Genomic DNA, 21,378 nt, shown 5'->3' with positions numbered 1-21,378 from the left:
TTCACGGTGTAAATATGTGATAATTGGGCTTTATTTAAAATTTTCTTATCCTTTTCTACTTTGGAAACCCTGGTGGTATAGCGGTTAAGTGCTATGGCTGCTAACCAAAAGGTCGGCAGTTCGAATCCACCAGGTGCTCCTTGGAAACTCTATGGGGCAATACTACTCTGTCCTATGGGGTCACTATGGGTCAGAATCACTGGAGGGCAGCTGGTTGTTTTTGTTTGTTTGTTTGTTTCTGGTAGGTTTTTTCTACTTTGTCCTACCCACCCCCACATTTTTTATTTTTTTGTAAACTCATCAATAAACTTAAACAGCTAGACATTGTATGGATATAGAATAGGTAGATATTGAATAGAATAGATAGACATTAGATGGATTGATATAGATGAAGACTTCATTGGACATATTCTAGACACCGTTTGTGGGTAGAATGTACTAAGTAAGACCTACGTCGCTTCAAGTGCCATAGCAGAAACAGTCATGGACCAAAGTTAGAAAACCCAATCAAGTTCTAGCTCTGCCACTTCCCATATGTGCAAGCCTGGACAGTCGCTCCACTTCTGTGAGCCTGAGCTCCCTCTTTTGTAAAAGACTAGATTCTCTCTTAAGGCCCGCGTAGCTTGGGGATTCTGATTATAAATATCTAGGCATAGTCAGTGGGTGGGTATTAAGTTCAGCACATCATACATCATTAGTCTTTGTTAGAGAGAACTATGGTTTTAACATATGGAAAGAGTTAAAGCCCCATACAACAACTAAAAAAATCAAGTAAGAATTCCCTTATTTCTATACTTTTGTGTTTTATGTGGAGCCCTGATGGCACCATAGTTAAGGGTTCAGCTGCTAACCAAAAAGGTCAGAAGTTTGAATCCACCAGCTGCTCCTTGGAAACCCTATGGGGCTGTTCTACTCTGCCATATAGGATCTTATGAGTCAGAATCAACTCGACAGCAATGGATTTGAATTTTTGGGTTTGGTGCTTTGTGTACTTAGGATACCTGTTCATGTGCCAAGGAGTAATGGAAACCACACTATAAACAGAGCTTTTCTCTCAGGAGTATCAATTTTATAAAGATTTTGAGAGAGAGAAAATATATGAACATGAAGCAAGTCATTCAAAATTTACATAAAATTTTTAGATAAAACAGGACATTTTGGAGAAAGTTCTAATGTTTAGTGGGTATCTTTGCATGCCCATTCAATCTCTACTGTTTACTTTCCTCTGCCATTGGGGATATTTTGTTGGAAAACTTTGTAAAGTACTGTGATAAAGTATTCTTACTAATTAGAACAGGAACTAATTTGGATGGAGTTTCAGATTTATTCACAAGAAGATTGATAGAGAAACATTATTTGGCACACCTCTACCCCAGACAGGCAACTCTCAGAAGCATATAGTTAATCAAAAGGAAGGCAGAGCGGGGACTGTGGTCAGCTCAGGGAAAAGTGAATATAAGTCTTTTCACGAAGGTCATAGTAGGATAGCTGTAGTGTTTGCAGTGCCAATTTACATTGTCCATTCTGGTCTCCTTTTAATCTCCACAAGACTAAAACAAGAAGCCCTACTGTTCCCTGTCCAAGGGTGAACGTGTGACTTCGAAATAGGCCAATCAGCCTCTACCTATGAGGATATGAATCTTGAGAGGAGAAAGGCTAACTCTGAAAATAGTGGAAGGCTCTTCATTTCGTAGAGAGGAGAACCCTGAAGAATCTGAGCATCTCTCTGTTACCTCTCCCTGCCTGGGAACCCTGGAGCAGTTCTGAACCCTGTTCTTTTCACATTCTTCAGCTTTTCCTCTGGTACTGTGGGGTATCCCAAACCTTCTAGTACATTCCTTTTTGTTTAAGTCAGACTTGGTTTTTATTGCTTGCAGCCAAAAGCATGAAGTGTAGGCCTGTAGCACCAGCTTCATACACAAATCATCACCTTTTTTATTTGATAAAATCAGCTACTTTATTTGGCAGAAAGTTAGCTATATGGTGATTTTATTTAGTATTTATTATTTGTCTAGATTTCAATATAAAACACAAATTACTTTGAAATGGAAGAAATCTTAATGTCTTCTTATTGCTCCTCCTTTCTAATTTCTACCCCCACCTCAACTTAACCCTCATTTCATTAAAATAAAAAAAAAAAATTCTTGCATATCTAAATGTATAGTTTTTTTCTGCTTCAGAGGGTGCATGTTAATTTTAAGCTGTAAGCAAAGCTCATACTTAATCTATTTCGTAATCATAATAATCATCGTCCATGTTGATTCTGATGCTGGGGTGATCTTCAGGTTTTGATTTCTTTTTTGCCTCTTTGCTTTTCTCCGTCAGGTGTAAGTGATGCTCACATTGCCTCATGATCTTCTTGGAAGACATCCAGCTCTCCCCTCGTCGTTCAGCTGGAGCTGCACATTGTCCTCCCCTCACATCTGTGCCCTTGGCTTTCAGGACCTCCCTAGCTCTTAGGAGACTGCAAGTGCAATTCCATGGATTTCCATCCAGGTACAGGTGTCTGAGGCGGGGCAGACCCTCCAAGGCTTTGAGGTCTAAGGCAGAGATCTTGTTGTTCCTAAGGTTTAGAACCTGAAGCTGCTTTAGATCCTTGAGCTCCCTCTCAGCAATATCTTGGATGGCATTGCCTTTTAGGTCCAGCCTGGCTAAGGTCCCCGGGAGCCTGCAAAACATGGAAACCTGATGTGAGAGCAGGCTGTGACTCAAGGCAACATGAATTGAGCAACATCTGCCTTTTCTGTACAGTTCTGTCTCTCTGAGATTGGAACACAAGATTTATCTTAAAAAAAAAAAAAAACTAATTATAAGCACAAACCTTAGCCTTATTCTGTAGGTCTTTAATCTTTTTCATAGGTCTTATTTTCTAATGCTAATTTTTGTGAGTTTTATTCATAAAATTCTTTAATTTTTTTTCATGTCAAATGTGAATACCGCCCAAACAAATGGATAAGAAAAACACTAAGAATCCAACTTTCACATTGGCCAAGGTCATAAACCAGTAATTTACAGAAGGAGAAATAAAAATGTCAGATAAAATGTGAAAAAGTGTTTTGTAAGAATACAAAATGTAAATGAAAAAAATGATGCACTGTTTTTATTTATCAAATTAGAAAATGGTTTTGATTTTAAGTTTTAAAACTTATGGCTACCGAGGGTGAGAACTTATATACTGTTGGTGGGAATAAATTGTACAAGGTAGATTAATATACCAGGAAAAATCACTTCATACATGTTAACGGTCGATAATTAAATCAATTTGAAGTTAGTCCCTAAGACAACATAATTTTGTGCCCATGCCTACTAGCTTACCTAAGGTGCATCACGAAAAGATGTACAGAAAATCTCTTAAGTATATCTGTTTTTCAAGGAAAGATGAACTATTAATAGACTGTGTAACAGTAAACAAGACACTCTTCCCACTGTAGAGGGCAAGGCAGCATAGCGGTGGAAAAATAGGGTAGAGTAAACCAAAGATAAAAAAAAAAATTCTGCTTATAAAGACTTGGGTTCTCATGGTTTCAGGGGACATCTAAGTCAATTGGCATAATAAAATCGATTAAGAAAACATTGTGCATCCCACTTTGAAGAGTGGCGTCCGGGGTCTTAAATGCTAGCAAGCAGCCATCTAAGATGCATCAATTGGTCTCAACCCACCTGGAGCAAAGGAGAATGAAGAACACCAAGGACACAAGGCAATTATGAGCCCAAGAGATAGCAAGGGCCACATGAACCAGAGACTACATCGTCCTGAGACCAGAAGAACTAAATGGTGCCTGGCTACAACCAATGACTGCCCTGACAGGGAACACAACAGAGAACCCCTGAGGGAGCAGGAGAGCAATGGGATGCAGACCCCAAATTCTCATAAAAAGACCAGACTTAATGATCTGACTGAGACTGGAAGGACCCCAGTGGTCATGGCCCCCAGACCTTCTGTTGGCCCAGGACAGGAACCATTCCCGAAGCCAACTCTTCAGACACGGATTGGACTGGACAATGGGTTGGGGAGGGATGCTGGTGAGAAGTGAGCTTCTTGGATCAGGTGGACACTTGAGACTATGTTGGCATCTCCTGCCTAGAGGGGAGATGGGAGGCTAGAGGGGGTTAGAAGCTGGCAAAATGGACATGAAAAGAGAGAGTGGAGGAGAAAGCAGGCTGTCTCATTAGGGGGAGAATAATTGTGAGTATGTAGCAGGGTATTTAGCAGGGTGTATGTAAGCTTTTGTGTGAGAGACTGACTTGATTTATAAACTTTCACTTAAAGCACAATAAAAATTATTTTAAAAAAAGACGAGATCTAACCTAGGCCCTTGTATGTGGCTGTTGTTGTTAGGTGGCGTCGACCCTATGCACAACAGAATAAAACACTGCCCGGTCCTGCGCCATCCTTACAATTGTTGTGGCTGTAGGTAAATTATTTAGTCTCTTAAAGCTTCTGATTTTTCATCTTTAAAATGGTAATAGAATTGTTTTGAGTATTACTCTACAGGTGAAAGTGCTCAGTACATGGAAGTTACATAATAAATATTAAATAATGAAAATGAACAAAGTTTACATTTAAACAAATATGATTATTCATATTTAATTATTCGTGATGAGAATTCAAAAACTGTGCCTAGTCTTAGAAGTGCTCTTTGCTTTCCTTCTTTCTTTCTTATTTTTTTCCCTTTGTTTCTTTTTGAGTCCATGGAACTTATAACCAAAATGACATTGTAAGAGAAATCACTAACAATCCTAGTGTGCGACTTTTTGGCAGGCATGTATTGCTTTGATGTGATTTGTCTTTATAAATCTGATCTATATTAAAAGGTAGCCCCAGATTCTAAAACAAACATGTCTCTAGAAATGTTATTCCTTGAATAAATAGTAGCAGACCTCATTTAGCCAGTAGATGGCACTTGTGCATAAGTAAGATAAAATATTAACTAGGTTAGGTTGTAGAAAGCTATTCTGGATTTGAATTATCCAAAATAAATAAAGAAGAGATGATGTAATTTATATTTGTCCCTAGGCAGATTGGTGAAATGTGAAGTGGCAAAAAGCAACAACGAGGTCTTGGACATCCAAAATTCTAAGGTAGTTTAGTACTGTTGACAGTAGAGTAAATCTCAGAGGCAGGATTATGCAGCGGTTAAAATCCCCTAATCTCCTGGCTCTGGAGTTAGACTAAAAAAAAAAAAAAAATCAAACCTGTTGTCATTAAGTCGATTCCAACTCATAGCGACCCTATAGGACAGAGTAGAACCGTCCCATGGGATTTCCAAGGAGCGGCTGGTTGATTTGAACTGCTGACCTTTTGGTTAGCAGCTGAACACTTAACCACTGCACCATCAGGGTTCCAGAGTTAGACTACCTGTGTTCAAATTCTGACTCTCCATTTATTGCCACTGTGACTTTGAGCAAGTTTCTAAATATCTCTAAGCCTAATCTGTAAAATGAGAAATAAAACAACATACAGTCTCTTATGTTTTTTCCCTCATTTTTTCCTGATGTCCTTAATTTGCTAGTGGTTAAGGTGCCTGTTGATTGACCTAGGCCGTATAAGTAGAAACCAAAACATACTTTTTACAACTAGGGAAAGAAAGCTAAGAAACACAAGGAGACAAATTTCATGAAGTAATATCCCTGTTTTATGATTATTAGCACACTTCCCAAAAGCGGCATTGCATATTTTCAAATATAGCTATCACCTGTTGGTATCTCATCCCACATGCAAGATAAATTTAGTGCGGTATTCAGCTTGAGGGCTAGAGATTTCAAATCCTCATTTAAAACTTCTATTCCTAAACCCTTGTATAGCCTTGTGGTCTGGCTCATTTTCTTGCTTGTACGATGTTTAATTGCCCCAATCTTTGGAAAATTTTATAGTGGCTACAATAACTGATAATGCTCACTTGCCTTAGTGGTATAGACAACAGCAGGTTCTGCTCCAGGGCCAGGTTGGAGAGCTGAGAACACCTCTGCAGAGCTCCAGCTTCGAACAAGCTGACAATGTTGTTGTCCAGAAACAAATGTTTCAAGTCTCGCAGGTCCTGGAAATCTTCCACTGTCACTTTCTGAATCAGATTATTGCTACAATCAAGTTTTTGTAGCCTTGCTGGTAGTCTGAGGGGCAACATCTGAAGCTGGTTTTGGGACAACTCAAGAGTAGTTAAATTGGCAAGAAGCTGTGCCCCATCTACGGAAGAAAGTGAGTTTTCTGACAGGTAAAGATGGGAAAGATTCTCCAAGTGTTTCATATCTCGAAACCTTACCACTTTGAGCTGGTTTCTCTCCATCTTTAAAGATAGCAAGGATTTTGGCAGATTAGTAGGGATTTTAGTCAGTAAATTACCACTGAAACTAAGAAACTGCAAAGACTGAACAGAAGTAAAGAAGCTACCTGGTATGAGATGTAGCTTATTATTCTCCAAACTCATATATTCCAGATGGGGCAGTGGCAGTGGGCCAGCCACAGACTCCATATTGTTGCCATCCATCATTAACCTTTGCAAACTGACAAGAGAGGAGAGCACGCTGGGAGAAAAGGAAGAGATTAGGTTGTTTTTAAGTTCAAGGATTTTTAATTTCTTCAGTCCTTCAAAATCTGATCCATGTAAGACATGTATTGAATTATCATTTAGTCTTAGCACTTCAAGACTGGCTGGAAGAGCAGTGGGGACTCGTCTTAACTTATTTTTCCAGAGTTCCAAGGTCTTCAAGGTACTCAGAGTTTTGAAAGTGTTGTTTTCTACTGACTCTGTTCCACTGGCCAGCAGAATAAAATCTTCTAAAGCTAGCATTTGGGTAAAGTTAGTTAGCTACAAAAAAGTCAAGGACAGAGAAGGGGAAGAAAAGCAATCAATTAAGACTGTTGTGAAAAAATACCATATACGTTAGCATTACAACACTAATGATACTTTTTGTTTTCCCTTTAGGATTTTTTAAAATTTTCTCTTGGAAAGGGATTGAAACTCAGGTCCTGGCTATTTTTATTTACTATGGCTAACATCAGTGTAAGGCATTGAAAATATACTAAGTACTTTCACACACTATTGGGAGGCATATATATTGGCCAACTTTTGCTTCATGCTCCCTGACCCAGCAAGTCCACTTCTAGGCTGAAGTTATTTACAAATTCCACAATGATTTATGCAATAGGATGTTCTTTGTTGCATCATCTTATAATAACCAAAAATTGAAAGAACCTGAAATCTTTTCACCAAACTATAAATGCTACCTCTAGTAAGTTAGATCACAAGGGGTTTTAACTGTCTATTTACATTTTGTATTGTTTGGAGTTTTTAAATTATGAATTACATTTTAAAAAATTTAAATGATAGAAGTAAAATTTGAATGCCCCAGATACAGTTATGATGAGGCTATGCCTGAGAAACATTTTCAGCTATATTTTGGAAATCTATGCTTCTTGATCCTTACCCAAAACTTGGTGCAGCTTGTACTCACTGACAAGAAGGATCAGTGAAGAAACAAATAGTAGACATGTGTCTCCATCACTGTAAAGCAAGGAGTCCATGCACGTATACACCAGACCTAATGATACACCTCCCCTAGAAGTTAGGTAACTGCCAAATCCCATATACTTTCTCCGTACTTTGCAATCTCAAGTACCCCTATCTCTCCACATATCTGCCAACTTCCAAGTTTCACATCTACCTCTTGGATGATGTAATCCTTCATATTTGGTTTCAAGAGTAAGGTCAGGTGTAGGCAGAAAAAGGAATTGTTCCAGGTTTTCTCCAGCTTGATAAATCTTTACAAAAATTTCAATCTGCTTTAGAATTCAATTAAGCTGGGATTTTCAGTGCACAATTTTATATATGCCTTTCTACAATTTCTAGATATTTGATTAAATTATGTAGTTGGGTCCTTTTATAATACCTGTGCATGATCAACACCTTAAAAGTGGGTTAACTTTGCATTGCATATTATTGCAGGTATGTACCTTTTGGGAGGACGTGTAATGTAAATCATGGTATATTTTAAAGCATCTCCTAATATGTTATACTATTGGAAGATTCCCATGTCAAAATTTCCATAAACAGACTTGTTTTTGTTTTAACCTTGATAGTTTTAGCAACTGCTTCTGATTATATATTGCTGCGAACAGTTGATATTTCCCTAATGATGAATCAGTTGTATTGATTAGTCCTAGCCTCAAAAATAATAGCAATTTTATTCTTACGTTTGTTGAGTCTTTACACGTACCAAGTGCTTTTTATAATATGATTAATTTCCTCAACAGCTGCAAATTTGCTTTCATCAACAGTGGCTTATAATTGAGGAAACTAGGATATAGTAAGTGGAGGAGTTAAGAATTTTAAAATGAGTGGTTGGACTCCAAAACCCATTCTTACTTAGCTATACCATTTTCTAATGTACTTTCTACTGCATTTGGTCTAGAATTAAGGTTTTCAAAAAAGGCTTGAGATTTGAACACAAAATTGTAGAGTTTTAGAGAAGTAGAGATTCTAGAGATTATCTAGCCCAAAGTTCCTATTAAAGGAATAGAGAATTTTATTCCCAATGGAGTTAAGTGACCTGCCCAAGACCCAATATTCTTTTATCTACTTTCCATTCTGAAGTGCCTTTTCTTGGCTTCCCTTTAATAGAAAGTCAAAAGTGACTCCAGACATAGCTCTTTATTTCTTAGACTGTTGATCTCCCGGAAGAAGAACTTGGTGTTACTAATACCTCTACTCCTATCTGACTGACCACAACCCTAAAAGATTGCTGACTACACAGTAAATCTCAGAGATGACATGGGTCTTAATAGGCAATTTATTCTGGGATTAGACAAATGAAGTTTGGCATCAGAGATTCGGTTTTTCTTTATCTCTATTTGCAAAGTATATGGGTTGGTGTAAACAGTAAATACACTTCATATTTTTTAACAATGAATAGTTGTTTTCCTTTATCAAACGTAGAAAACATTTTTCTTTTTGTCAGAGTCAATACAAATTACTTTTGATTATTATTAGTGAAAATAGCTACCATTTCTTTAATTACTACGTTTAATCCTTACAAAGCCCTGTGAGTATGATTATTCCTCTTTCAGAGAGAGGAACTAAAGCTTGAGAAATAACATGTCCAAATATACCTGCTAGCAAGTGGAAAAATTAAGCTTTCCACCCAGGTTTATCTTATTCCAAAGTATACAAAAAATTTTTAGCCTTACTACTATAATACCCATTTAGCTGAGGGATCTAAAGTCTGGTAGCACAAACAGTGAAAAAGACACCCACCGATTTTTAACTTTTCAGTTGCGCTTGCAGAGCTGACTAAGGGAAAAAAAGTCTGCAAGACCTGTTCTTCCATTTCCATTGCCTAAGTAGGGCTGTTGTTGAGAAATGTGGAAAGAGATGCTTTTGCCCTAGAGCTAACCTTGGGGCTGCTAGCCGCTTTTTTTCAGTGCTGCTTAAAAATCAAAGCAAGTAAAGCCAAGCTCGGGGGCAGCTTTGCTGACTTCCAGATGAAAGGCTTTGTTTCTGGTTTCAGTCTGTGCGGGCCCTGCCCTAAAGGTTTGAGGGCCACACAGCCTTTCTGGGCTTCCTGTAGGTCCAACATACACATGAAGCTGACATACCCTTAAAGTGTGTCTCTTCCACTCCCCGGGTGCCCAGACTTGTGTGAACCAAGCCAGCAAGGAGTTTGTAAAACCATGTTGGGATTTTTTTTCTGACTAACAATACTTGTTCTCTGTGAAAAATTTTTAAAATTCTGTAAAGTATGAAGAGAATGTAAAAATCACCCATAACCCTCTCCCCTCCTTCCCCTCCACCCAGTAATCAGCCGTATTTATATTATATATGTGTTTTTTACCCAGGAGGGATTTAAAGGAGCCTCTGCTATTGTTTTAATGGAATGCACCATAACCACATCCTTATTCACCCTCTGCCTTTGAAGAGGACGTACCACTTTGGCTTGCAACAGTTCAAGAGACAAGATGAACTGATCTGTGCATTGCATATGTAGACACAAAGAACTGAACTCAATCTACAGTCTTGAAAATAGGAGTGACTCCGGTTACCAAGCACAGTATTCATTTGGTATCACATGCAAACTTAGTTGCTCATCACTTGTTTCATTTATTCAACACAGTTAAGCAATTTGAAAGTAAAGCATGAATTATAAATAGTGATAGAAAAGGTCAGAGGATAAAAAAAATGAAGTTGAACTTCTTTTCACCATACAAAAAATTAACTCAAATGGGTTATATACCTAAATATAAGAGCTAAAACTATAAAACTCTTAGAAGAAAATAAAGGCATAACTTTTCATGACGTTGGTTTAGGTAAAGTCTTTTTAGATATGATGGCACAAGCAACAAAAGAAAAAATAGATAAATTGGAGTTCATCGAAATAAACTTTTGTGCTCCAAAGGACACCACCAAAAAAGTGAAAAGACAACCCCACAGAATGGGAAAAGTAAATTGTAAATCATGTATCAGGTAAGGGATTTGTACCTAGAATATATAAAGAACTCTTACAACTTGATAATAAAATGACTAATCCTAGCACCCAGTGCCATCGAACTGCCAACCCTTTGGTTAGCAGCCGTAGCACTTAACCACTATGCCACCAGGGTTTCAAAATGACTAATATTCAATTAAAAAATGGGCAAAATACTTGCAAAGACGTTTTTCCAGAGAAGATAGACAAATGGTTAAAAACCACACGAAAAGGTGTTCAACCAGACAGCAATGAATAAATGGAAGGTGAAGAAGTGGAAAAATAAGTTTTGAAAGTAAAGGGAGACAGTAGCAAGAGGAGACAGAATTTAAAGAATTTTACTTTTATTGTAATGGAGGGGCATATTTATAGGCTGAGAACAAAGATCTAGTAAAGAAAGAGCTCCTAAAGATGCGGGGTGGGGGGAATAACAGAGCAAGGTCCAGGGAGAGGGGAGAGGGATGGAATCAAAGGCATGGGAGAAGGGGTGTCCTTGAATAGAAGGAGAGACATCTCATCCTTTCTGTCATGGGGAAAGAATTTACGGAAGTAAATAGAGACTAGTGACCTCAGCTTTGTCATCATTTGTCAATAAAATGGGAGGTAAGCCATTTGTTGAGAATGAGGAAGGCAGTGATTGAGTAGGTAGCTCAAAGACTGTACCAAAGTTTCTGAAGGTATTGAGGGAAATGTAGTAAGAAACAGGCCAAGGAGAAGTAAAGGAATAGATGGGTGACACTGAAGGTCCAGCTGAGGTTGGAGACCTTGAATTTGTGGTGGTTCCAAACCATGTGATTGTGTGATCCTCTCCAGCAGCATCCATCTGTCCAGGTATAGGAGTAAGAAAGGCAAATTATCACCATAATTCAGGAATAAGGCTTTGCTGGACAGGTGCTGAGGTAATTCATTGTGGGGTTCAGAGAGCGAAGGGGTAGAGAAAGAAGATAGATAAGAAATAAATTGACTGTCTGGGCAAACATGAGTAGATTTAGGGTTAGAAGTCTCCATGAGTTGGAAAGGTAAGTGTTGAGTGTGATAGCTGAAAGGAAAGGAGATAATCAGAGTCAATACAGGAATTCAGGATTTTATGAGTAGAGGAGTTCCAGGTGACAATGAACATTATGATAACCAGGAAGATAGCTGAGGTGAAACGGAAATGTAGATAGATAACTTTTTATGAGTTCAGGATCTGTGTGAACCTAGGATATTCGACAGGTCACACGAGTAAATACTGAAACCACCCAAGAAAATACAAGACTTGTAATGGAGAAAAACTGAATCGGAAGGGAAGGGACCAGAAGCACAGAAGAACAAATAAAGAATGCTATATCCAGATAGCGTTAACCTCAGAGAAGTAGGAATTTTTATGGCTATATGGATCAATAAAGTTTCTCTTTACTTGAGGACAGGGACTGTGAATTTTTTATGTTTATCTCCAGCTCAAACAGCATTTGTAGCCCTAAACACAGTTGAATTATATGAACAAGTAATAAAACATTTTAATTGTCACAAACACACAATATAATTTCTGTTTCTATTAATCTGAAGATCTGTTCTAACGTTTTGTTTTGTTTTTTTAAATATAGGTACCTGATTCTTTAGTTCAAACCAAATAAACAGAATATACATTGCGGTCATTTAAAACCTAAGGGTTTTTAAAAGAGAAGTATATCGTTGCTCAGACATTTCATTTCCTTAACAAAAGAATCCTATCTTTTACTAACTTTTCTGTTGTCAACTATCCTCCCAAGAGACAATTAAATGGGTTAAAGTCAGGGAAGCAGCAGTACTGCCGTTCAATAAACCTCAACCAATGGCAAATTGACTCATCCAATAATTGAAGGTAATGAGTGGTATAGCTTAATTTTATTGGCTGCTAAGCAGCAGCATAGGATCATTACTAGGCTTAGCTGACACTCCAGCTCACTAGGCATCTGCAGTCCTGAAAGCAAATATTTAAGCACCTTACCCTTTAACCAGGTGTCTTACTTGAACACTTAGACTGATCAGGATCAGATTTGCCATCTGGCATTAGGCACTACTGGGTTAGAAAAGGGAAGTAAACAAGCAAAGACTAAGCAATTGTGCTTATTAAGCCTCAAAATAAATGCCATGCTACATATTTTAAACTATCTGTGATTACATAATACATTAAAAATTCTTAATCACAAAAAAGGTGTGGGGGATAGATATCTCCATTTGAAGGAAAAGTACACTCACCTGCTACCTCTCTCTGCACCTATCACAGAGAGGCATTTTCTTAGGATTTGGATCTATGAGAAGAAGCAGGAACTACCAATGGCAAAATCAAAGAGCCATAGAATTTTCCATCTATGGGTCCTGGGTTTACCTATCTAACCCCACCTCTCACCTCATACAGGCTAAAAGTTTGAGGCTCAGAGATTTTTAATTGCTTGCCTAAGATGGGCGTATCTCTAGTCACTAAGAAAACTAGGATGACAACCCTAGTCTCTTTGATAACTTTCAAAATACCAAAGGCCAAAGATAAAAGTTCCTTCATGTTATAGAAGTCAGACAAATCCATAGCACTCTTTCCAGTACCCTCTCAATAAAATCCATTGCCTTTGAGTTGATTCCAACTCATAGTGACTTTATAGGACAGAGTAGAACTGCCCCATAGGGTTTCCAAGGAGTACTTGGTGGATTTACACTGCTGACCTTTTGGTTAGCAGCTCTTAACCACTGCACCACCAGGGCTGAATAGGTGAGCATAAAAATCAAAGCCATAATTAAAAGCATACAGAATGAGAACCGAGTTAACTGGAGAAAACAAAAAACATGCATTTCCTTCATATAGGTTTCTCCAAAGACAATGAATGACATCTGGCTGGTATGTAGGTTTTGGATGAATTATTCTGCTATGCTGGGTTCATCTTGATAGTCTTTTGATGTTATAAATATTTAGGATTTCTCTTAAATCCTAGTGACATAAAACGGCAATAAGCTTTCATACCATGTTTATTGAAGAAAGAGCCATTTCTTTCCTCTTATTTTGCAGCAATGTAATTTTTTAACTTTTGGAAAAAATTTGAAATAAAGCATTACCATACATTCTGACATTTTTTTTCTACTTCCCTAAAAGAAAATATCCAAAAGAATATACCCATCTCAGCTGTACAGAGCAAGCAGGGAGCTAGTGCAAACTACTTTATGATTATTTAGATCAAGTTTAACAACCCTGCGTCTGCCCCTCACAAAATAAAATTGCAGCAACTTGAGAGAAGAATGACATGGTTACCTGCAGGTGTTTAATTTTGCTGTGGCTGATGTAGAGCCTCTTGGTGGTGGAAGGAATACGGGAGGGTACCTCAATTAGTCTGTAGCATTGCACCGACTGCAGGGAATCACAGCTACATCTTCCTGGGCAGTTAGAACTGGAACTATCACTAAGAGAAAGCAAAACAAGGAAAGCATAAAGCAGATACATCTCCCAAAACAGAGACTTGCAGGTCGCAGATGGGTGTTTAGGCGATGCCCCACTCTTTATACCATGAAATCTGATAATAGAATCTTATGAATGTGTACTCTGTCAATGTAAGAAGACAGGAAAGAAAAAAATTCTTAATTTGCCTGGGTTAAAATGTTAGCAACCATTACAAAGAGGAAGGGGCTTAAACATTGATAAGCTGCCTTAATATTTGTAGGTGAGCAAAACCCAATGTTATTTATGGCTTGGAAGGCTAATTGGCAAACACCTCTACTATCTGTAGTTTCCTTGTTTTGTTAAATGTGACACTAGGGAATTAGTGGGAAAGACAAAGAGCTGTTTTATAGTGGGCTATAAAACCTTTGAATTTTCTGTGACCCTATATTAAAACCATTTTTTCAGGCTGAAACAGACAGGTGTTTTCTTTTCACATTAACTAGTCAGGGAAAATAAGCAGCTTTTTTGTTGTTGTTTCACTAACATTTTATTGCTGGATGAAACAATGGGGTACCATGTAGAGTTAGAGCCACAGATGCCTTTTTCATCTATCCCTTGATGCAGCAAAAGATCATATCTGGAAAATATTTTTGTTATTCAAAAATAGTGTTGACTCAAAAGAGAGCAAAATATCCAAATGGGTCTATTATCTTCATTTATTTGCAATAACGGGAGAAAGGGCCTCCAGTTTGCTCAGAACGTCTCAGCTGTGGTGCCTAACTGGCTGTAGAGAGGAAAACTGCTTGTCTAGGAAGCCTTTGGTGTGGCTTCTTGCTGTGGTCATCCCTGCTGAGGACTTTGAAAGCTTTTTAAGCAAAAGATGATATGGAGAAGGCATTTGCTCACATGTGAAGGACCTAAATTTCCCCATGCTGCTTGGCCTCAGCAGATTGCTGTAAAGAAACCCCTTTTAGCATCGAAAAGCTTCTTTAGTCTCTTTAACCTCACCTCTCTTTGCTATAATTTTCATTTGAAGCCAAAAGTTTCTTTGGTCTAACAATCCATAATTTTACTTCCAGAATAAGGATTTCAGTGTGGTTTTAACAGAAGATTTTTCTACTCTTCTGATTGTTTTTCCTCTTTTCTCTTTGATTATCAGAGACAAAGAGTGATAAGAGATTCCTGGTCAACGATATGATTTAAAAAAAAAATTTTATTACTTCTTTTTCTTACTTAGTAATAGAATTGTTTTTAAATTTTTAAGGATTTTTAACTATCAAAGTAATGCTCAATAAGAGGAAATTTGGAAAATACAGAAAAAACAGCAAGAAGAGGGAAAAATCACTATTAGTCCCTTCCCCAAATCAAATATTGTATTTCCGATCTCTTTTTCTCTGTTATGTGACTGACATAGTGATGAATTTCATTTTCTACCCATTGTTGGTGGCTACAGGATTCCCTTTTCTTTGGTTGAGCTTGAAATTACACTATAATTTTTTTTCTTCTTTTTCATGGCATTCCCATAGATTTACTGCCATTTTTGTGTTGTTTGTTAAATATTACTACTTTATACTGTCAGTTATTTTATAAATTTTTAAATGTCCACAGCTTTATATTCTGCTTTTCTCACTATTGTATTTCCAGAATAAGGATTTCAGTGTGGTTTTACCAAAAAATTTTTCTGCTCTTCTGAATGTTTTTCCTCTTTTCTCTTTGATTATCAGAGACAAAGAGTGATAAGAGATTCCTGGTCAACGATATGATTTAAAAAAAATTTTTATTACTTTTTTTTCTTACTTAGTAATAGAATTGTTTTTAAATAGAATAATATTTTCCATAGCATTTCATAGTCTTCATAAATATAAATTTAAATGTCTAAATAATAGTCTATCAAGAGTATTGTCCATAATTTGATGAACTACTTTCTAATTCTGGAGCTTTTAGGTTGTTTACCAATTTTATCATTATAAACATAAATAACTTTGATCATAAAAAGTTTGAGAATGTTTTGAAAAATAAAAGTTTTATCTCTTTCCCAGACCACCTCTATTTATTTAGGGTTAAGCTGAGAAACCGACTCTTTTTCAGGTAGAAGACAAAGTCTTATTGCATACTTCATAACCTGTAGAAAAAGTACAATACAGAGGTGCTGGAATCTCTCCAGCCTGGGCATTTGAAGGACATGCATTTTTTTTTGTATCTCCTCTGCAGGTGATAGGCCCCTTTGAATTTACGTTGTACAAAAAAGTGACCACCGGAGCTGAGACCATTGCTCAGCTTCTAGCTTACTTTCTGTTGACTTTTGGAGTTTTCTGACATTAACTGAGGGCCATGGGTGAAAAGTCCCCAATCTCTAGCTTGGGTTTTTAGTATACGGCTCCCTAAGTCAAAGTGCGAGGCACGCTGTCCTTTCTCCTGAGCACTTAACAACACCGTATCCTGTGGTTATTGCTTGGTTTCTTTGAGAAAGGAGAAACCAAGTAAAGGAACTTAGGTGTTTTTCCCAAGTACGGAAGCTCAATGACTCACCCAAAGTTTGTTCAAAACACGGCTCAGAAGGTAATGGAGACTTTCAGCACAAAAGAAGACAGCAATCACAGAGAATATGCTTTGTGTTCAAACTTGGATTAGATTTATGTCTTTGTTCAGATTCTCAAGTCAGGGTCATTCTTCGCTTGCATTTTTTACGGTTCTCTTTTTCCTTTCTGCCTCCTTTCCTTTCTATAAACCAATGCTTCTCAATGGGGGCCATTTGGCAATGTCTGGAAATATTTTTGATTGTCATGAAAGGGTATGTGTAGGGTGGTCGTGCTACTGGTATCTACTGGGTAAAGGTCAGGGATGCGACTAAATACCGTACAATGTACAGGACACTCCTCCACCCCCACCCAACAAAGAATTACGTGATCTAGCACATCAGTAGTATTGTTCTTAAGAAACCCTGCAATAAACAAAATGTCTGCTTCTGCGCAATTAGATATGGGCCTTCCTTGATTTACTAAAAGCAGAGAGCAAGAAATATTTGGCCTAAACCCTGGAGTCATTTGATATATTGTATGTAGTATTTTGGGAGTGATTATCCTAGAAGGCATACTATACCAGAATAAAGAAATCTCTTCTTGAGGAGTATTCCTGTTGTGGATAAAAGGGGAATTTAACTTTGTTTTTGGCATGTTGATGAATTTTATTAGCTTCAGAAGATGTAAGTAGTGTTCCCCAGTACATCCAGGAAACTGAATCCCAGAGAGGAGCCTGACTGACCTAAGTTCACACTGACCTGGGCCTAGAAGCCTTGTCTCCTGATTTCTACAATAAAAATGATCAACCAAGAGCTAAACTGAAGACTTTAATTTATGAAAACTCCCTCTCAGGTACAAGAAAAATTTAAAGAACATAAAACACTACTGTGAATATGATTTTTTTTTAATTTGTTTACTTCTCCTGGATAGAATGTTGCAAAACAAGCTTAAGTTTGAAGAAAAACAGGGAAAAAAAAAATGTCTATATTTAACCTTTCTAAACCTCAATTTATTTTCTTCTATAGAATGAAGATAAAATGAGGGAAATAATTCCGATTTTATAGGATGGTGCAGAGGAATTGAACTAAGTCAAGTCCATGGGCAAAAAGTAGAGTCCCAGTAAGTGATAGCTGTATTAGTCAGGATTATTAGTTGCAAGGGACAGAAATAAATTCTGGTCAGTTTAAGCAGAAAAGAAAATTATTGCAATAATATTATGTAGCACACAGAATTGTTGGAAAGCCTGGAGAACCAGGCCTGGGAACAGGCAAAAATAAAGGAAGGTTATATTGCCAGAAACACAAGCAAAATCACATCCCAGTCTACTGAAGATACCATTGCTACTGCCATCTCAGAACATGGATGCCCTGGTCACCACCACAGAATGAGAAACTGGACACCAACAATGACATTGCTACTGCTGAACCTGGATGATGTCACCCCCACTCCTGTCTCCGCTCTCCTGATCCCTCTTTGTCTCCCTATCTCCTGATGAACAATTTCAGGTAGCTGGTTCTGGTTAGCTGAGCATAGGTCCTATGCCTGTGCCCAAACTGTCACTAAGCTGGGAATGCAATTATCTGACACTTTCAGTTTCGTATGGGAAAAGAACAATATCTCCTACCAAGTCATGTAAGGGGAATTTCCTAATCAAAGGAAGAAGATTCAAATATGGACAGTCCCCCATTTGAAATGACAAATGCTCACTGCAGAAATCTCCTCATCCCCACTCTGTCCACTCACCATGGCCACAAAAGCCAAGTGAGTTTTGAATGAATTACAATTGACCGGGGACAAAACAAAGTTTTTTTTCCCAGTGACTGTTGTGACATAGCCTTTTGCGTAACTGTTTCACTATACTATACTGACTTCTTAGTTAAAATACTGTGAACATTCTGATTAGATAACTTAAAGGATTCTTATACTTCTTTTTTTTTTTATATACTTCTTCTTAGGCACTTCGCTGGGTGACGCAAATAGTTTGCATTCAACTACTAACCAAAAGGTTGGTAATTCAAATCACCAGTAGAACCACAGAAGAAAAGCCCAGTGATCTGCTTCCATAAAGATCGCAGCCAAGAAAACCCTACGTAGCAATTCTACGCTGTTAACACATAGGGTTGCCAGAAGTCAGAATCGACTCAACAGCAACAGATTTGGTTTTATGCTTTTTAATTGAGGTGCATAGAAAAGATAATGCTGAAGAGCACTTGGAGCGCAATGTTTCCTTTGCAGAACTAATCTATAAGAAAAGTAAATGAAAGAGGATGGGGAGGGGTAGTCTATATTTGACCTGTAAAGTCTGACTATCTGAGAAATAAATAGTGATTTGACAGGGGATGAAAGAGGAATAATCAATGGCTAGTAAACTCTGACACCGTTGTCGATAAATGCTAGTTTATCATTTAGATAATGCTGAACGAGAGCTGGAGATGTGGGAAAGGGTGAACGAAGAACGTAGATCAAGTAACAGTGGAAAAGCAATTACAGTGAGTCCTGGAGAGTGTAAGGGAATACGAAAAGAGTGGAGCAGCAGAGATTTTTAATCTTGTCTTTTCTTACGCTTTTTTTTTTTTTGGTTTGGGGACACCATCTAAAATGGAGGAATGACTTTGTAGTTATCTAGTCAGTTTTAACTATGAAACATGTAAAATAATTATTAAAGTGTAAATTATGCTGGATTTATTAATTAAATTAACCATAGGGTTGTTAAATAAATCTTTCTCTTTAGACTGGGGAAAATATTCCTTGAATTTAAAGGTTAACATGTATAATACAGATATCCTTCACCCCTGAGCCAATACAAAAATATGTTTATCTATATGCTTTGGCAGATATCAAAGGTATGTATTTGAAAGGTGACTGTTTTTAGAATTTTCTAACTAGAATATCGAAATACCTTGATTCTTGAACTGACCCTGTAACTATTTACAGGACTCCTCCTCCATTTAGGGCCTGTGTTAGGAGCTGAGGATTCAAAGATAAGCAGGATATAATCATTGCTGTCAAGGAACTTACAATTTAAAGGGCTCCAAAAGAATATGCTACATGCTATTGCAGTTATTTGCAGGCAACTAGAAGGAGATGGAGCCCATAACTCCATATGAGGAGAAAGAAGGAAGGCTTTCTGGAGGACGAGGTGTTGGAGCTAATCCTAAACCACTGCACCAAATTTCTGAAGTTGTAAAAGTAAAGCAGCAAAGCAATGTCTGATTTATATCTTTAAAGGAAATTATCTGAAGGATAGAGAGGCTAATAAATCATTTTGGAATCCCCAAAATTATTTCTTTAGCATGTCTATCTGAAATTTTAAACTGTTAGTCAATATGGACAATAAATATAATAAATGTAAATAATAAATGAAGCCACCTGTTGTTAAATTGGTTCCAACTTATGTACTTATATTAATAAATACAAATACAATATTCCAAGACTTTTTCCATGTTGCTCAAGTAAAATGGTAGTGGTTTTCCCTTGACTTTTTCCAGTTATCATGCAACTGTTAATAGTGACCAAATGCACTTACTTAATGGCAAAAATTTTAATACCAAGCCCTTAAGGAAGGCGATCTTCCTCCATTTGTGGCTGACAAAATGGACTCAGGTGGGAGGAGGAAACGATGTGCTGCAGAGATAGAGAGGATAAAAGAAAAGTGGGAACACCATCTTTTTGCAGTTTCTCAACTGTTTCTAAACTGTTGTTTCTAAACTGTTTTGGGGTTGTGGACTTTTTTCAAAATTTGATGGAAGCATTGAGTATTTCCCCAGAAAAACTTAACATACACATTGGCACATAATTTCACTGAAGCCATGGAAAGTAGAAAATTTGGATGATGTCAGAATGCCAGGATAAGAAACCATAGGCCTATGCACTTTATCTTCACCCATTACCATCACCTGTTATTGCAAAGCATATGTATAACTTGTGTTTCTCATAAACATTTAAGTTCCAAGAAGGCTCTTGCCTGGCAATTCAGGGTCCCATGCTCTTGTTTACTTCTGTCTTCCTTCTCCTATTTCCATAACCTTTCTTGGTTCTTTTCTCTCCTTAGCTTCATCTTGGTGTCCCTCTTCCCCTCCCTTTCTATTTTTGCTTCATCTTTCATCTCTTTAATTTTCTCTCTTGTTAAATATAATAATTTTACATATTCTCCAAGGATACTTTTTTACGTAGAAAAAAATTGTAAAGCTTCTTGAAATAGTAATATCTATTTATACACTGAGCTTTTAGAAGAAAAACTTATTTTTATGGTAAAAAGAATCACATTCACTTTGTCCTCTTTATTGAGTACCATCTATCTAAGAGTAAGGAGCTCTGGTGGTGTACAGTGGTTAAAACGCTTGACTGCTAACCAAAAAGTTCATAGTTTGAACCCACCAGCTCTGCAAAAGTGAAATCTGGCAGGCAGCCTGCTTCCATAAAGATTTACAGCCTTGAAAACCCTAAAGGGAAGTTCTACTCTGTCCTAGAGAGTCACTATGAACAGAAATTGACTCTACCGTAGCGGGTTTGTGTTTAGTTTATCATAAGAGTGAAAAAAAACATTTATCTAGTCCCTTAAAACAGGAGGAAAAAAATCAATATGGTAATGTAAGTAAAAACCAAGGATATAATATGGGTAAAAAAAATTCTGTCCCATTTTCGTGATTTTAAAACTAAGAACAAAGAAAAATCAACAATATTTGATAACTGCAACAAATAAAAACATACTTTATTTCTATTCAGCGATTAATTAAGGAAGAGAGTCAAAGGCAGGAGGGAGAAGGGCAGAGGTAAGCAGGGGAAAACAGAACTGCCAAGAGAGATATACAAAGAGTCCCGAGAGAGAGATGAGGACTTTGAAACATACTCCCACGAAGGACCAAGCCAAACCCGTTGCTGTTGAGTTGATTCCGACTCATAGCGACCCTAAAGGACAGAGTAGAACTGCCCCATAGAGTTTCCAAGGAGTGTCTGGTGGATTCAAATTGCTGACCTTTTGGTTAGCAGCCATAGCACTTAAACTCTATGCCGCCA

At 37.4% G+C, this 21,378-nt stretch overlaps 1 protein-coding gene across 1 annotated transcript; it reads right to left on the bottom strand.

Moving 5' to 3' along the window:
- Nucleotides 1-2,099: 2,099 nt before the first annotated feature.
- Nucleotides 2,100-14,138, bottom strand: LOC100666790 (nephrocan-like). The gene is made up of 3 exons (XM_003404256.3): nucleotides 13,718-14,138; nucleotides 5,905-6,806; nucleotides 2,100-2,668 (listed from the first exon to the last, which is right to left on the bottom strand). Exons 1-3 carry the CDS (start codon nucleotides 13,904-13,906, stop codon nucleotides 2,221-2,223), a joined length of 1,539 nt encoding a protein of 512 aa, XP_003404304.1. The 5' UTR covers nucleotides 13,907-14,138; the 3' UTR covers nucleotides 2,100-2,220.
- Between the last annotated feature and the right edge of the window lie 7,240 nt (nucleotides 14,139-21,378).

Source organism: Loxodonta africana, chromosome 1 (assembly GCF_030014295.1).
Source record: "Loxodonta africana isolate mLoxAfr1 chromosome 1, mLoxAfr1.hap2, whole genome shotgun sequence".
NCBI classification, from domain to species: Eukaryota; Metazoa; Chordata; class Mammalia; order Proboscidea; family Elephantidae; genus Loxodonta; species Loxodonta africana.
The sequence above is the reverse complement of the archived record's forward strand: the minus strand, read 5'-3'. Positions and strand labels throughout refer to the sequence as shown.